The 17,990-nt window shown below is 31.5% G+C and overlaps 2 protein-coding genes across 3 annotated transcripts in view; one reads left to right on the forward strand and one right to left on the reverse strand.

The window, feature by feature from the left end:
* The first annotated feature begins 765 nt into the window (after positions 1–765).
* LOC146922351 (protein SRG1-like) lies at positions 766–2,832 on the forward strand. The gene is made up of 4 exons (XM_085715337.1): positions 766–1,086; positions 1,166–1,413; positions 1,750–2,074; positions 2,384–2,832. The coding sequence occupies exons 1-4, from the start codon at positions 853–855 to the stop codon at positions 2,642–2,644; spliced, it is 1,068 nt and encodes a 355-aa protein (XP_085571463.1). The 5' UTR covers positions 766–852; the 3' UTR covers positions 2,645–2,832.
* LOC146922352 (general transcription and DNA repair factor IIH subunit TFB5-like) overlaps positions 1,908–17,990 on the reverse strand; it is an 84,870-nt gene continuing 68,787 nt past the window's right edge. For both annotated transcript variants that reach the window (XR_015012426.1, XR_015012425.1), the window contains exons 2-4: positions 3,084–5,735; positions 2,358–2,528; positions 1,908–2,042 (exon numbers count right to left, since the gene is read on the reverse strand). The gene's annotated coding sequence lies outside the window, so the exon portion shown is untranslated. The remainder of the gene's footprint in view (positions 2,043–2,357; positions 2,529–3,083; positions 5,736–17,990) is intronic.

The raw sequence follows: 17,990 nt of genomic DNA on the forward strand, positions 1-17,990 counted from the left end.
AAAACAACAAATTAGTTAGGGGACCAAATATCGAATTAAGCCTATTTTATTGTAAGTATAAGTAACTTTTCACTCACTTTTTTGATAATAAATAAAAATAGAAAAATGCTCGATGGTGCGAAACATTTTCGCAAATATCGCACGAAGCATGTATTTTTATTTTTTTCTTTTGAAAGGAAGAAGCACATGCATTTTTGTTATTCCCCTAACACTAAGCAAGTACGCACCGTAAAAAACAATCCTATATGGTAATTTTTATTTTAAATAACAATAATAATAATTTTAAAATTTGTTTGATTAGAAATAATGAATAGTTGATAAGATAACTTATAACGGATAGTTAATAAGTTTGTATATAACTAATAGCGGATAAACTAGCTGATTGAATTTCTAGTGTTTGATAAAGTACTAATTGAACTATAAAGTGATAAATAATAATAAGCTATAATCTGTAATGTATAAGATACATTTTTATTTTCCAAAACTGTTAAATTTTAAAATAGGGAGACCAATTCCTCAAAAAGATAAAAATAGAAGGATCAAAATTGTATCATCGAAAAAGGATAAATATAGATTGTTACAATATAAAAGTACAAAATTTACATCCACCAACACAATAAAATGAGCAATTAGACCGACGCGGAGCACCCATCAACCGTTAATTTATTTATAATAATATCAATAATAATTTTTTGGGAGAATAATAAAAATAATAAAGTGTGGATATGTAAGTAACTTGCATTTAATTGTGGGTACATGCTTAGGTGAATAATAAAAACAGATGCTTCGCGTGGTGCATATGCAATTTAAATATTATCCAGCTAAGAAAGAGGATTCATCAATTGAAGAAAAATGATCAAGTTTGGAAGCTCATTATTGGTGCCTTCTGTCCAAGAGCTTGCAAAGCAGCCAAACATAGAAGAAATTCCAGAACAATATCTTCATCCAAATCAAGACCCTATTAATGTGTCAAATACAAATCCCTTACAACAAGTTCCAGTCATTGACCTAAGTAAATTGTTATCTGAAGATGCAACTGAGCTAGAGAAGCTAGACCATGCATGTAAAGAATGGGGGTTCTTCCAGGTTTTAACTATTACTCCTCCTTTATTATACTTTAATTTTATCAACTTTGTAAGGTTTCTAAAATTCAAAATGATTACAGTTGATTAATCACGGAGTCGATCCTTTATTGGTGGAAAATGTGAAGATAGGTGTTCAAGAGTTCCTAAGTCTTCCATTGGAAGAGAAGAAGAAATTTTGGCAACACCAAGAAGATATTGAGGGGTTTGGTCAACTGCATGTTTTATCTGAGAATCAAAAGTTAGAATGGGCAGATTTATTCTTCACTACGACTCTTCCATCCTATGCAAGGAATCCCCGCTTATTTCCAAATATTCCTCAACCATTCAGGTTTTATATCTTGTTCTGACTCCATCCTTGTTTGCTAGCCACAATGTTGTCAATTGTCGATCGCGAAAAATAGATCTTTGTTCAAATTCTACAATGCTTAATAGTGATGCTATATAGTCGCTATTTGACAATATTTTGCACTAAATACCGTATCACAGAACAACAGCAATTTGTTCAAATTTTACTATGCTGAATGCAATAGTACAACTATAGGCACAGTTTAACAATATTGGCTAAGCATCCGTTTTCCTCTAAACTACAACAAAGATCGCTCTTTTACTTGAGCGAATATAAATGCATTACTCTATGTCTAACCAACTTTGTTTCATGTTGCAGAGATAATTTAGAAACCTATTGTTTAGAATTGAAAAATGTTTGCATCACAATCATCAAACATATGTCAAAAGCTCTTAAAGTTGAACCAAATGAACTGCTAGACTTAATTGATGATATAACTCAATCAATGAGGATGAATTACTATCCTCCTTGTCCCCAACCGGAAAATGTCATTGGACTCAATCCTCATTCTGATGCGGGTGCCTTAACCATCCTTCTCCAAGCCAATGACATTGAAGGTCTCCAAATCAGAAAAGATGGACAGTGGATTTCTGTTAAACCGCTCACCAATGCTTTTGTCATAAACGTCGGAGACATTTTGGAGGTAATAGATAGAAAATTAGTCAATATCCTCTTATTATTTTACCCTTTAAGTGTTCTTATGAGTGTGTAAGAATCAAAACCAAATGTTATGCATGAAAATTTTACATTGAATTAGAAAAATTACTGCCACATGAAACTCTTAGTAGCAGAGGCAAAGTTTACACTTAAATTTGAATCTATAAAATGTCAAATACTTTTTAAGTGTCTAAACCGATACCTCAAACTCTTTGTACTTGAAAATTGCCGAAATTACAATAGTATCACAGAAATTAAAAATCACTTACCAATTTAATCAGTAATGGTTGTGCAGATACTGACCAATGGAATTTATCGAAGCATCGAACATCGAGCTACAATTAACTCAAAGAAAGAGAGGATTTCCATTGTAGCTTTCCACAGACCTCAAATGAGCACCGTTGTAGGTCCAACACCAAGACTTGTTACCCCTGAAAGGGCTGCACTGTTCAAAACACTTACCGTTGAAGATTACTACAAAGTAATATTTTCACGCCAGCTACAGGGGAAATCATGTCTTGATCTTATGAGAATTCAAAAAGATAATAGGAAGTGATAAAAGTATCATAGGACTATGTGGGTTATAAAAATAAACGTGTTCTCTGAAAATAGTTAGCATATTTGGTAGCTAAGGTGCAACAATTCAATAATGATGAATTATAAAGATGGGAAATGTAATTTATATTCTCAGACGAAATGGATGATATGTAATTTATAAAGATGAATCATTGGTATTATTTGCAATTCCTCTGTGCTGCTTAGTGTATGACCTCAAGATAGGTTTTAGTTCTTCAATAAATTTGCTGAATGACTATGGTATGGACCTATCTACACATTGGTTACTAGACTACAGAAAATCTTATCAAATTGCTTGATTACAAGATCTGACAGATTGTCACAGGCTTGGTAATTAATTAATTCTGTGCATAAAAGTCATTTTTAAACCTATGTTGTTTTTAATGAAAAAATACAATGAGTCGGTCGTGAATACATACCTGATAATATTTTAGCACAAGATACAATGGTCAGTCTTGTGATCAACATTTTTCCATCAATTTCAGTACCAAATAAATCATGATCTAACCCAGAAGCATAGCCAAATCTTTACTCTGAGGCTGAGGCCTCCTTTTGAGCAGCTTTAAAATAGGATTGAAAATAAGAGATTCATATCTTAGGAAAACAAAGTATTAACTTACATAATAGCCTTGTACTAAAAATCAGAGGAATAACCTTTGACTTTCATAAAAAGAGACAATTATAATCTATGTAATGTAACTAGAAATTTAAACTTCAAACCAGTATAAGCAAAGTAAATGATCAATAAAAAAGCTCTACTGCGGTGACGATACTCTAGGGGAGGTCCTGCGGAAAAATAGCTCGGCGCCAGGATGATAAAAAGCTTAACAGTAAAGGGGAAAAAAAGTGCATGAGATCTATATAAAACGAAAGATGCTGCCTAGGGATTGTCTACTGGTAAACGAGGTTTGGATCCCATTTGAAATCCAGGATGCATCATATATACAGTCTCATATATAGTGTTCCTCTAACCTAAATGCAATGGACCAAATGAAACACTTTTTTTTTTTTTGAGGAACCAAATGAAACACATTAAATGCCATGCCATTGTAATAAACTTTTGACTTTCCTTTTCCCTCCAAAACCTTTATAATAAGTCACCCCCATGCTGCCAGAGGTGTTGTAAATTTCCACGATATGATTCACTTTTTAAGTTTCTTCTATGAACACAACGCCATATCAAACAGCAACATTCAATCATAGCGGAAACTAAAATGCTATAACAGTTAACTCACAGATTTTATAGACATCTATATAATCAAGGTGTCGATAAACAAGCCTAATCAATCACTATTTACATTGTAATGAAATGACATATATCAGCCCTATAAATAGCAGAGAAAAAATAAATAATAAAGCATTATAAACCAATAATCTTTACTTGGTGTAGATAATTAAAACAGACAGAAAACAAAATTTCTTGTAAAGGACTTTATATAGATAGGACTTGGGAGTTTGCTTTTGCTGACAAACTGTTAAGGTGTGTTGTCAATTTTCCAGACATGATTCACTTTGTAAGTATCTTCTATGAACACAACATCACGTTGGACAATAGTTTACAATCAAGTCAGCTCTATGAAATTAATATAATAGCTTAAATGCCAAAACTAGAACTCTAGAAGACACTTTTTAATTAGTTAGCTTCTCTTTCTAATTGTTTTAACTACCAAATCTTCTCTATTTACATTCCTCTACCATTTCATCTATTTCTGCCAAGAAATGCCTCAAATAGTCTTGACAAGCAACACAACTCCACAGCGGAAGATTTAGCAGAAAATGGAAGAGATATAAAATGACAACAACATCTTGTATAAGATACAACGCACCACCGAATCACTGTTCAATGAAGTGTATCCACTCATGTGATAGGAACTGATATCAAAATATAAACTAATAGTAAGATTACAATATAATCCCAAGAAATTCGAGAGTCTTGGTTCTCTCCCCTCCAAGTATTCGAGAGCTTGGTCTCTCCCTACCTATCCTTTATCCCAATCCCTGAATGCCCTTCTTTTCCTCTGCATCTTTATTTATAATACCAAGTCCCTATAGCAGTTACATAGAAGTTGTGCAGATAACTTTACTGCAGATAGCAGTTACTGCACATGTAACCGTTACTAATTTATAATATATTAAATAAACAATCTACTAATATTCTGTAACTTCTACCCTTAGGAGTTCTATTGCTAACATCATGCTAAACAAAGATGCTGTGAACTTGCATACTTCTATAAAATTAAATAGCACAAAAGCTTTATTTTTAATAATCTGTAAAGAAATTAGACCTATCAGAAGAGAAAGTAGACATTAACTGGTCTAAATATGTACTGGGTCTATCATTCCCCCAAAATAACATGTATCCTTTTTTCGACTTCAACTGTACATACAATGTACACACTGTAAAAGAAAGAACACATTTTATGACTATAAAATCTAACAATATTAGAGTGTGTGTTGAAAAGTGTGTTGATAACACTCTCATAGTAAATGAACTCTGCTAGCAATACACTCTTCTCGACAAACACTCTAATTGGTTGAAATTCAAATGGGCCCCATTGAATTTATACGGGGCCTACATGATTTAATGGGATCAATCTTAAAACAATATACTCAAGTGTCACACTACACAGTCCACCAAATTTTATGGCTTGCAAAACATGGTTCTTATTTAGCAACTTGGCCATGTTAATAAAGCACCAGTTCCTCGTCAATTTAATCAAAATAGCTGTATTATGTGTCTATAGAACTTTTCAAAGGGAGAATCACTCTCACCATCAATGGTAGAGTGTATACATACATATAATAGAACGGAAATATAATTAACAACTAATTTCACATGTATTCCAAAGATGCAATTCAGCAGATACAAGACACGTATAGTCCTGAGATTGAATCAAGAAGGTTTGACATATGTGTTGTCCTCTCGAAACTTTGAAATTTGACTTCGAATCATTTGCTCGACATGGGGTTGAACAAACATGTGAGTACTGTCCAATATATGTATTATGAATTTGTCAGATGCAGGCAGTGAAGCATTCATATTGATGATATATTGAGCCATTGGTATATTACTGCACAACCAACAAAAGGAATACAAAGTTACAAAAAAAAAAAAAAAAAAAAATATATATATATATATATATATATATATATATATATATATATATATATATATATATATATATATATATATATATATATATGGGTTATGTTACAAGCCACCCTTTGGTGGTGTCTTTTATCAAGTCACACCTCAAGGTGTGATTTTCACTTTTTAGTTATAATTTTGATAAAAGACACCTTCATAAAAAGTAGTTGGTGTCTTTTAACAAATGCTCATAGAGTAACTTGATAAAAGACACCTTCATAAAAGGTGTCTTCTATCATAACCCTATATAGATATACCGAGGCTCGATACCACAAAGTTGCGTCCTTGGGTCGAGTTGATGAAGGAGATTAAAAAAGGACAAAAAGTTCAAAATTGTATTATAAACTGGAAACTTACAAGAGGCGGAAGCAAAGCGTGCCTCTAAACAACAACAAGAGTCCCTTATAAAGGGAAAAAGGGCTCACTATTTGAATCGGTAAAAGGCTACCTAAACAAACGGTGGCCGGTTACAAACGACAAAACAACATTATTGTAGAAGTCGGGTGCTCATTGGGCCCCATCGTCACTTTCACAATAATTACAACACTACAAACAACTTTAACAAAGTTGTCAAAAAGAAAAAGAAAAAGAAAAAGCTAAAGCTAAAGTTGATTTCGACTAAAGCAAAAGTGAAAAGGACCATTTGTCCACCAGGAGATTCCTTTCAAAATATTGCCACCTTGCAAAGATATCTAAGATATCGTTTACGTTCCTTTCTTAGAAATAATTTCTATCATTGAATCCCAAATATCTTCAACCGTTGGATACGGTTTGTGATTCACCAGCAAGAACATCTTCTTCTTCCTCTTGATCTTTAGACCCTTTTGAAGATACATACATACTATCTTCGGGAAAGAGCGAGAAAAGCTGATCTTTCATGAAATCAAGAACTACGACCTTAATTTGATCATTAGTCTCTTGAGGATATTTCCTACTGAAAATAAGTTTTAACTTCATTCATAGAAAAGTTTTGAGTGTTTGTTGATTTCACACTCTTGGCTTTGTACGATGAAATAGAAGCCGAAATTTTCTCGGATATAATTTTTATATCGTACGAACTCATATTAGTCCGGAATTTGTAAAAGAAATTTCTTTGTAAAATAGGAACATTAAACCTATCTTTAGATATGGTAATATTCCATCTCCAAATCCAAGGAATTTGAAACTTACTAAAGAAAAGACGAGGGACATTGTCCTGTGATCGATTTACTAGATGCAACCTTTTCAATTAATGGGCTAGTATTACACCAAGCGGTATACAAATTTTGTATTTCGAAGGTAAAATTTCTAAGGATGGACCAAATTTTTGCCACCATGAGAAAAACCAATTTGGAATAGATTTTTCAACAATTTCGGGATTGATTGAGAAGAACCAAGAATGCTTGTTCTTAGGATTTTGATAATAAAATGCACGAGTAAAAGCATTAATGTAGTCCCAATAATTAAAATTAATTGAATTGTTTTGGCTATCTATAATAGCTTTTTTCATTATTTGGGTTAATACCCCAATCTTTTGGTAACAAAATTTTGTTAATATGACATTTTGAAAAACTTATAAAATCTTTAGTATTACCATTATGATGATTATGAGTAATGGTAAGCGACCACGATCCGATCAAAAGCATTTCAAGATGTGGTCTGGATTTTCCAGCCATACCGGGATATCCTCTAGTATCCAAGTATCTATCTTTAATAGACCAACCATCACTATTATTTAGTCAAAGATCTTCATCATCAATATACATGATGGTTTCCACAATAGGGTTTTCAAAATACTCTTGGGAAGATTCTTCCCGAGTTGAGAGCGTTGCTCTTCTATCCCTGCGGGTTGATAGGTTTTGAGACTTTTATAAAAGTTTTTTAAGTCTAAACTATCTGGTATTATAATCATGAGAAAGTTTTGATACTTTGATTTACTTTGTTATTTAACTATGTCATAACACTGTTCGCCCTTTGTTTTTTTTTTTATGGAAGAACCGGATCAAAATGATCTTACAACCAATCAAGAATTGGACGAATTCCCAAATAATTTGGAAAAATTAAACAAGTGGGTTATTCCATCAGTTCCCACAAACAAAATTTATAATTTTGGGATGTTCGAATTCAAATCTAGAATGGTTGTTAAGACCATTGAACAAAATGTTAGAATCTCAAAAGATTCTCAAAACATATTTTTGTTATGTAAAAGGATTTAGAATCCTTTAAAGAGTATAAATATATGCATGTTGGGTTAATACAAATTGCTATTAAACCTTTAACTCGCTTGGTTTAAATACCGGTCTCATGGCTTATGTTAGAGATGGTAGATGTAATAATTTTAAACAATCTTTAGCTGCGGTTATTGAAACCGGCTTATGCCATGGTCTGTTTATTTTGACATATCACCAAATTTAAGCATATCGCTTTCGAGATGCAAATTTGTTTAAAACTTTACAAATGAATATTCATACGAATGGTTATGATTTTCAAAAATTTGGTAGTCAAATAATGACTGTTTGTTATAGAATTTATTTTAAAGTTCTAAATACCCTTAATCCTAAAGCGAAACATATAAGTTTTCTGGAACCACCGCTTTGGTTCAAACAAATTTATTAACTTCTAAAATAGCCACTAATAGGTTAATAAAATGGGAAGAATTAGATTTTCCGGAAAATTGGAACCTTCCTTAGGTTGTTGAACACGAACTGTTTTAAATAATCAAGTTGAACAAATAGTTCGGACTACGGACGGAGACGTTGAAATAAGATTTACTCCTCAACGTATTTGTACTATTCCTAGAAGTATATCTTCGAGGTATTCCTCAAATAGATTTTATTCTGTTCCTAGTAATATGTCTAGGGCATCTTTTTCGAAGCTTCATCATCTAGAATAAAAGATGATACGGAAGCTGTTGATTACATAAAAATAAGTGAAAATAAAATTCCTTATGGAGTTTATCGGACTAATGAAAGTCAACCCGAAAGTAGGAAATCACCTACCGAATCGGAAATGGATTTTCCTTTCCCCAAAAAACAATAGTTTTTATGGACCTTACACCAAACAAGTATTTGGAGAAAATTCATCAATGATGAATTTATGCTTGATAAGTATTCTAATTTTAGAAATTGATTTTTCAAAAAATTTCCTATTTGGGAAAGAGAAAAAATTAAGGATGATTATTATGAGCATATCAATCAAACTCAGAATTATATTAGATTGGTTGAATGGTTCATAACTTATTTTGTTAGTCAAACTGAAAATGAAATTTTGACTTTAAAGTCCGGACACGGTATATAGGCGGGGAGAAAGATCCGATTCATACCCCCTTTCCTCTGAAAAAAATATCATTTTAGGCCGGGATGTTGACGCTGTGGCATATTCGCACACTATTGTTGGACAAAAAATGGGTAATACCCAAATTACTCTTCAAGAGTTAAATTCAATTATAAAAGCTCAAAATTTTTCTAATGCTTACGACTCGTATAGGAGATCAACTGTTATCTTTAGATAAAGATATTGCTTTTCTAAAATTTTTAGTTGAAAAACACATTGATAATCAAAAGATTATTATTGATAATTTTTAAAAAAAGGATATTCCTACACTTTCAAAAGGATTTTACGATCAAATTAGTGAAACTCCTATTATTCAACCTCCGGCAAAAATTGAAGGATTTAAAATTGATGACAATTCTAATGAATTTATGAATACTTTACAAGAAAAACTTAAGAAATTAAATCTTAATGTTATTTCTAAAGATGATGATTACGAAGATGATTCTAAAAAATCTAATAGTAATTTTGAGGAAAATGATAATATTGAACAACTCACTACTATGTTTGCAAATTATAGTCTTGATGATAAGGCTGATATCAATCTTGTTTACGGTAAAAGAGGGGTAGAAAAAATTTATTACGATAGACCTTCACCTCAAGATTTACTTTTTGAAGAAAACGAAGATTTTGTTCAAAACTCGTATTCGGGTAGGTCCATTTATGAATGGAATATTGACGGTCTAAATGATAGACAAATTGTCACTATGACTCAAAAAATGTTGATGTATTCAACTATTTGTAAACAACAGGGAAACCACGATAAAAATATTGCTATTTTTATAAATGTTGGTTTTGTGGGCCAACTTAGAGGTTGGTGGGATTATTACCTCAATGATGCTCAAAGAGAAGAAATTCTTTCTCATAAAAAAATTATTAAAAATGAAGAAAGCTGGTACTAGTACTGCTACTAATGAAGAAGACGCGGTTTATACTTTGTGTCTTTCGATATTAAATAATTTTGTGGGTACTAGAATGCTGTTGGAGAGCGTATACGTACTCTTTTACGAATTTAAGGTGTCCTTCGTTGACACACTTTAGATGGTATAAAGATACCTTTTTATCCAGACTTTTTATGATTGAAAATCCTAATAATAGTCATTGGAAAGCAAAATTTGTTGATGGTCTACCCCATCTTTTTGCCGAAAGAATTAGGCAAACTTTGAGAAATAAAAATGATGGTGTAAATATTAATTACCCGGATCTTACGTATGGTCAAATTACCAATACTTGTATTCAAGAAGGTTTAGCTTTATGTAATGACATAAAATTAAAAAATCAATTGAAAAAACAGAAATTAACCGAAAAACACCAATTGGGTGAATTTTGTGAGCAATTTGCTTTCGATCTTGGAAAACCTTACGTAGATAGACGAGAAAAAGAAGAAAATTAGCTCTTCTAATGATACTACTCATATTAAGAGAAGGAAACACCATAAATCTTCTAATAAGAAGAAACATAGAGAAAATTTCTCTAAAAGAAAATCTAGGGAAAATTTTCCTAGTTCGAAAAACAAAAGGAAAGCTGATCAATTTTCCAAAAATATCAATTGCCATAAATGTGGTAAGGCTGGTCATTATGCCAACCAATGCTTTGGACTAAAAAACAGCTTAATGATATAGAAGATGAAAATCTTCGTTCTCAACTTGAAAAAGTTTTGTTTAAATATTCGATAATGAATCGAGAAAATAATAATGATGATTTAGAATTAATTGAAGATTCTACGTCTAATGACGATTCTAATTCCTCGGATGACAATAAAGATTGTCAATGTAGTGATGAAATAGACTATTGGAAACAAATAGTTGAAATGAATGGTCTCAATGTTCTTCTTGAGAACATGATGAAGCTTCAAAAGCTATAGATAATATTTCGGACATTAATGCGAAAAGAAAAATGTTAGAATTTCTTATTAAAGATGGCTCTAATAAGGATAAAGGTCCTCAAATTATTGAGACACCTTACGAATAAGTGAGGTTTTAGCCGAGGTTTAGTGAAACCAATGTTAAAGAAACTCCTGTTTCTACAAACGATCTTAAAAGAGAAATTAATCTTTTAAAGAGTGAGATAGCTCGGATAAAAAGAGATAATAATATTTTATATCAAAGAATTTCTAAATTAGAAATGCCTAATAGTGAAGAGATAAATAAAGAGATTAATGATAATCTTAAGATAGAAGATTCTAAACCTTCTACTTCGGATAATTCTTTTCTTTCTACTATACAAAGAGTTACTTCACAAAAATGGTTTGTAAAAATAACTCTTGTTATTAATAAAGAATATATTCTTAAAAATGGAATAGCTTTAGTAGATAGTGGTGCAGATCTTAACTGCATACGGAAGGAATTATTCCTACAAAATATTTTTCAAAAACTACTCAATCTCTTACCCAAGCTGGAGGAGATAAACTTCAAGTTAATTACAAACTTTCGAATACTTATATTTGTAATCAAAATATTTGTTTACCCACAAATTTTATTTTGGTTAAAAACCTTACTCATAGGATAATATTAGGTACTCCTTTTTTGCATAATATTATGCCTATTATTAATATTGACCAAAAGGGTATTATTACAAATATTAATAATCAAGAGATTATTTTTGAATTTATTACAGATCCTCATACTAGGATGATTAATGAAGTTAAGGATATTCTTAACATAAAAGAAAAACAAATATGTTTTTTGAAAGAAGAAATTAATCTTCTTAACATTGATGATCAACTTAAGAAAGTTGAGATACAAAGACAAATTAAGTCTTTAGAACTTCAATTTAAAAATGAAGTACTGTAATGATCTTCCTAATGCTTTTTGGGATAGAAAGAAACATCTTGTTTCTTTACCTTATGTGGAAAACTTTAATGAAAGTCAAATTCCTACTAAGGCTAGACCGGCACAAATGAATGATGATTATCAAGATTTGTGTAGAAAAGAGATTCAATCTCTTCTTGACAAGGGATTAATTAGAAAATCTAAATCTCCTTGGAGTTGTATCGCTTTTTACGTTAATAACGCAACGAGAGAAGGAACGTGGTGTTCCTAGATTGGTCATTAACTATAAACCCCTTAATAAGGTTTTAAAATGGATTAGGTATCCTATTCCAAATAAAAAGGATTTGTTAGATAGATTAGCTAATGCTACTATCTTTTCAAAATTTGATATGAAATCTGGTTCTTGGCGGATCCAAATTAAGGAATCGACGGATATAAAACCGCTTTTCTTGTTTCGTTTGGAAAATTTGAATGGTTAGTGATGGCTTTTGGTTTAAAAAATGCGCCATCGAATTTCAAAAAATTATGAATGACATTTTTGAGAAATACTTAGATTTTATTATTGTTTACATTGATGATGTTTTAGTATTTTCTAAAACTATAGATCAACATGTTAAACATTTAAAAATCTTTAAAGAAGTGGTTAAAAGAAGTGGGCTTGTTGTTTCGCGCCCAAAATGAAGTTATTTCAGACCAAAATTAGGTTTCGGGTCATACCATTGATAAAGGAACTATTATTCCTATTGATAGAAGTATTGAATTTGCTTCTAAGTTTCTGATATTATTGGACAAAACTCAATTACAAAGATTTTTAGGTAGTCTTAATTATGTTTCGGACTATTATGAATACATGTTTAAAGATACAACTATTCTATATAATAGGTTAAAATCTAAACCTAAACCACAGACAGATGAACATACTCGAATTTGTTCAAAGGATTAAGAGTAAAGTCAAATGTTTACCACTGTCTTTCTCTAGCTAATCCTAATTATTTTAAAATTGTTGAAACCGATGCTTCCAATTTTGGCTATGGGGGAATTCTTAAACAAGTTATCCCTAATTCCAATAAGGAAGTTTTAGTTAGGTTTACTTCGGGAAAGTGGAATCCCACTCAAATCAAATATTCTACGGTTAAGAAAGAAATGCTTTCAATTATTAAATGTATCTCTAAATTTCAGAGTGATTTACTTAATCAAAAGTTTTTGCTTAGAATTGATTGTAGTTCTGCAAAATCTATTATAGAAAAAGATGTTAAAAATCTTGTAGCAAAACAAATTTTTGCTAACCGGCAAGCTCAATTATCGGCTTTTGAATTTGATATTCAATATATAAAAGGAGAAAATAACTCTCTTGCTGATTTCTTAACTCGTGAATTTTGCGGGGATATGACAACCCCTTATAGGGGAAGAGGAGGCCGTGGCCAATATGGTCGTGGTTATCAAGGGAGAAATAATATGCTGCCCCAAGCCCAATCTACTAGTAATGTTCCGATAATTGGGGACCGGTCGGTTGTTCAATACAACGAGAGGAAGACCTAATTTTTCAAATATGAAAAAAGAGAAAGAAGAAGCATCCTCTTCTTCATCTACAAAAGGTAAGATAATATCTTACAAACAAGCAACTACGGAAGAATCTTCCCAAGAGTATTTTGAAAACCCTATTGTGGAAACCATCATGTATATTGATGATGAAGATCTTTCACTAAATAATAGTGATGGTTGGTCTATTAAAGATAGATACTTGGATACTAGAGGATATCCTGGTATGGGAATTTGGAAAATCCGGACCACATCTTGAAATGCTTTTGATCGGATCGGGGTCAGGTTACCATTACTCATAATCATCATAATGGTAATACTAAAGATTTTATAAGTTTTTCAAAATGTCATATTAACAAAATTTTGTTACCAAAAGATTGGGGTATTAACCCAAATAATGAAAAAGCTATTATAGATAGCCAAAACAATTCAATTAATTTTAATTATTGGGACTACATTAATGCTTTTACTCGGGCATTTTATTATCAAAATCCTAAGAACAAGCATTCTTGGTTCTTTTCAATCAATCCCGAAATTGTTGAAAAATCTATTCCAAATTGGTTTTTCTCGTGGTGGCAAAAATTTGGTCCATCCTTAGAAATTTTACCTTCGAAATACAAAATTTGTATCTTGCTTGGTGTAATACTAGCCCTTTAATTGAAAAGGTTGCATCTAGTAAATCGATCACGGGACAATGTCCTGTCTTTTCTTTAGTAAGTTTCAAATTCCTTGGATTTGGAGATGGAATATTACCATATCTAAAGATAGGTTTAATGTTCCTATTTTACAAAGAAATTTCTTTTACAAATTACGGACTAATATGAGTTCGGACGATATAAAAATTATATACGAGAAAATTTCGGCTTCTATTTCATCGGACAAAGCCAAGAGTGTGAAATCAACAAACACTCAAAACTTTTCTATGAATGAAGTTAAAACTTATTTTCAGAGGAAATATCCTCAAGAGACTAATGATCAAATTAACGTCGAGTTCTTGATTTCATGAAAGATCGGTTTTTTTGCTCTTTCCCCGAAGATAGTATGTACGTATCTTCAAAAGGGTCTAAAGATCAAGAGGAAGAAGAAGATGTTCTTGCTGGTGAATCACAACCAGATCCAACGGTTGAAGATATTTGGGATTCAATGATAGAAATTATTTCTAAGAAAGGAACGTAAACGATATCTTAGATATCTTTGCAAGGTGGCAATATTTTGAAAGGAATCTCTGGTGGACAAATGGTCCTTTTCAGCTTTTGCTTTAGTCGAAATCAACTTTAGCTTTAGCTTTTTCTTTTTCTTTTTGACAACTTTGTTAAAGTTGTTTGTAGTGTTGTAATTATTGTGAAAGTGACGATGGGGCCCAATGAGCACCCGGCTTCTACAATAATGTTGTTTTGTCGTTTGTAACCGGCCACCGTTTGTTTAGGTAGCCTTTTACCGGTTCAAATAGTGAGCCCTTTTTCCCTTTATATATATATATATATATATATATATATATATATATATATATATATATAAATATATATATGTTTAACTCACCATAACTTATTTTAATTTAGCTAGACATATATTATGTTAAAAGATAAAAATGAAAAGATAAACTCCTTTAAAAGAAATTGTATAACTGAAGCAAGCAAGAGAACTCAAGAGCAGAATTATAAAAACAAAGTTTTATTTATGAGAGAATTATTGTACAACGAGCGTAGAACTTACTAGATTGCAGAATTGAAGCGTGCTCTCTAAAGCACAAAAAACCTCTATATATAGAGGGAAATGATTCACTATTTGAATCGGTAAAACTAAATCGTTACAACCGGTATCCGGTAAGCAACAATAATTACAAACGACAAAATAAAATGATAAAAGAGTCACTTATTGATGCCGGGTACACTTTGTGGGCCCCATCGATCATATCAACAATGACAAAAGCATAAAAATACAAAATACCAAAAGAAAAGCAATTGTTGGAGGCCACTTTGAATTGTCGGCCATTGCATTAAAGGAATCTTTGAAAATATTACTTCAATTATTTCATTGGTCCTTTGTCCTTTTGCCCTTTAGAACCAACGGTGTAGATCATGGCATCAAAGATGTCTTCGTAGTAGGCTCATAGTCCGGCTGAGATTCTCCGGCTAAATTAGAATTGAATGATCCTTGTGAGGATGTTGACATAGTATCATCCTTTTGAGTTGTTGAGAAAGTGGAACAGAATTGCTGTTTCATATACTCCATTGTTCTAAGCATTATTTGATTCTCGGTTTCATTGGGATATTTCCTTTGAAAGTAATTCTTCATTTGCATTAAAGGATTTGGTTGAAAACTTTGTTCTTTATCCTTATTGATTTTGTCTTCTTTAATAACATTCTCAATATTATTAATTAGAGATTTAACATCTTCGGGGTCCATTTTAGACCACCATTTGAAAAAGAATATTCTCTGAAGAATTGGAATATTAAATTTATCTCTAGCCACTATTAGTGACCACCTCCATATCCAAGGTATCTGGAATTGAATGAAGAACAACATTGGACTTTGTCCTGTGATTAATTTATCTGGTCTTATTTTCGAGATTAGGGGACTATTGTCACACCATTCTTCATATAATTCGGCAAATTTTTTGGCAAAATTTCATTTGTTATGGGACCAAATTTTGTCCACCATTCAGAAAACCAATTTGGTATAGGTTTGGTAATAATTTGAGGGTTTATTGAGAAAAACCAAGAATGCTTATTCTTTGGATTTTGGTAATAGAAAGCTTGTGTAAAAGCTTGGACATAGTCCTAGTAATTAAAAGAGATAATTTTATTATCGGCTATTTTTATAGGTTTTTCTTTATTGGGATCTAGTCCCCATTCTTTTGAAGACAAAATTTTTGTAATATGACATTTGCTAAAATTTATAAAATTTTTGGATAACTATTATAATAATAGTGAGTGATGGTCACAGATTCTGTGAATGTTAAGAGAATTTCTAAATGAGGTCTAGATTTTACGGTCGGACCGGGATAACCTCTTGATTCAAGGTATCTAGTTCTTAAGAACCAACCATCATTTTTGGCTATTTCAATATCTTCTTCTTCAATATGAAGAACTTTTTCGATAACGGGGTTTTCGAAATATTCCGAAATCTGTTCTTCGGTAGTGGCTACTTCTTTGTAAGATATTATCTTATTAGAAGTTTTTGAAGAAGATGCTTCTTCTTTTTTGGGTAAAAGATGCTTTACCCTTGTTATATGAGATTGTGGTCCAATCCCCTACTAGGGGAATGTCGACTCTTGGTAAGGTAATATATTATTACCTCTACCTCGCCATAGCTTCTGGGCCACGGCCTCTTCCTCTTCCCCTATTAGGGGTTGTCATTTCCCTGTAAAAATTCACGGGTCAAGTAATCAGGCAAGGGAATTATTTTCTCCTTTAATAAATTGAATATCAAATTCAAAAACAGCTAATTGAGCTTGCCATCCTGCAAATATTTGCTTTGACACAAGATTTTTAACATCTTTTTCTATTCTTGATTTAGAAGAGCTACAATCAATTCTTAATAAAAAATTTTGATTTAATAAATCACTTTGAAATTTAGAAATGCATTTAATTATAGCAAGCATTTCTTTTTAATTGTTGAATATTTTGCTTGTGTCGGATTCCATTTACCCGAATTAAATCTTACTAAAACTTCTTTATTATTTTCAGGAATAATTTGTTTTAAAATGCCGCCATAGCCAATGTACGAAGCATCAGTTTCAACTATTTTGAAATAATTTGGATTGGCCAAAGACAAACAAGGAAGGCATTTTACTTTGGATTTAATTCTTTGGACAGCCTCGGTATGCTTATCTGTCCAAGGTTTAGGATTATTTTTAAGTCTATTATATAAAATAGATGTGTCCTTAGCAAAGTCTTTGTAATAGTCTGAAATATAATTCAAACTTCCAAGAAATCTTTGTAATTGTTTCTTATCATTAATAACATCTGGAAATTTAGAAGCAAATTCAATACTTCTTTGTATTGGAATTATCGTACCATTATGAATTTCATGTCCTAAAAATCTAATTTTTGTTTGGAAAAGTTTCATCTTAGGAGCGAGATATAACTAACCCATTTCTTTTTATGATATCTTTGAATATTTTCAAATGCTTCATATGTTGATCAATGCTTTTAGAAAATATCAAAACATCATCGATATAAACAATTATAAAATCAGAATATGCATTGAAAATGTCCTTCATAATTTTTGAAATTCGAAGGGGCGTTTTTAATCCCAAAAGGAAGAACAATCCATTCGTATTGTCCAAAAGGAGTGGTAAATGCGAGTTTTATATATGTCTTCTTCAGCAATTTGAATTTGCCAATACCTAGATTTCATATCAAAATTTGAAAAGATTAAAGCATTACTTAACCTGTCTAATAAATCCTTTTTATTAGGTATAGGATATCTAATCCATTTTAAAACTTTATTAAGAGGTTTATAATTTATAACCAATCTAGGAACTCCACGTTCCTTTTCAGCTGCGTTATTAACATAAAAAGATGTACAACTCCAAAGAGATTTGGATTTTCTAA

This window comes from Medicago sativa, chromosome 5 (genome assembly GCF_051527215.1).
Source record: "Medicago sativa cultivar Bolivia chromosome 5, Bolivia_mono, whole genome shotgun sequence".
Lineage (NCBI taxonomy): Eukaryota > Viridiplantae > Streptophyta > Magnoliopsida > Fabales > Fabaceae > Medicago > Medicago sativa.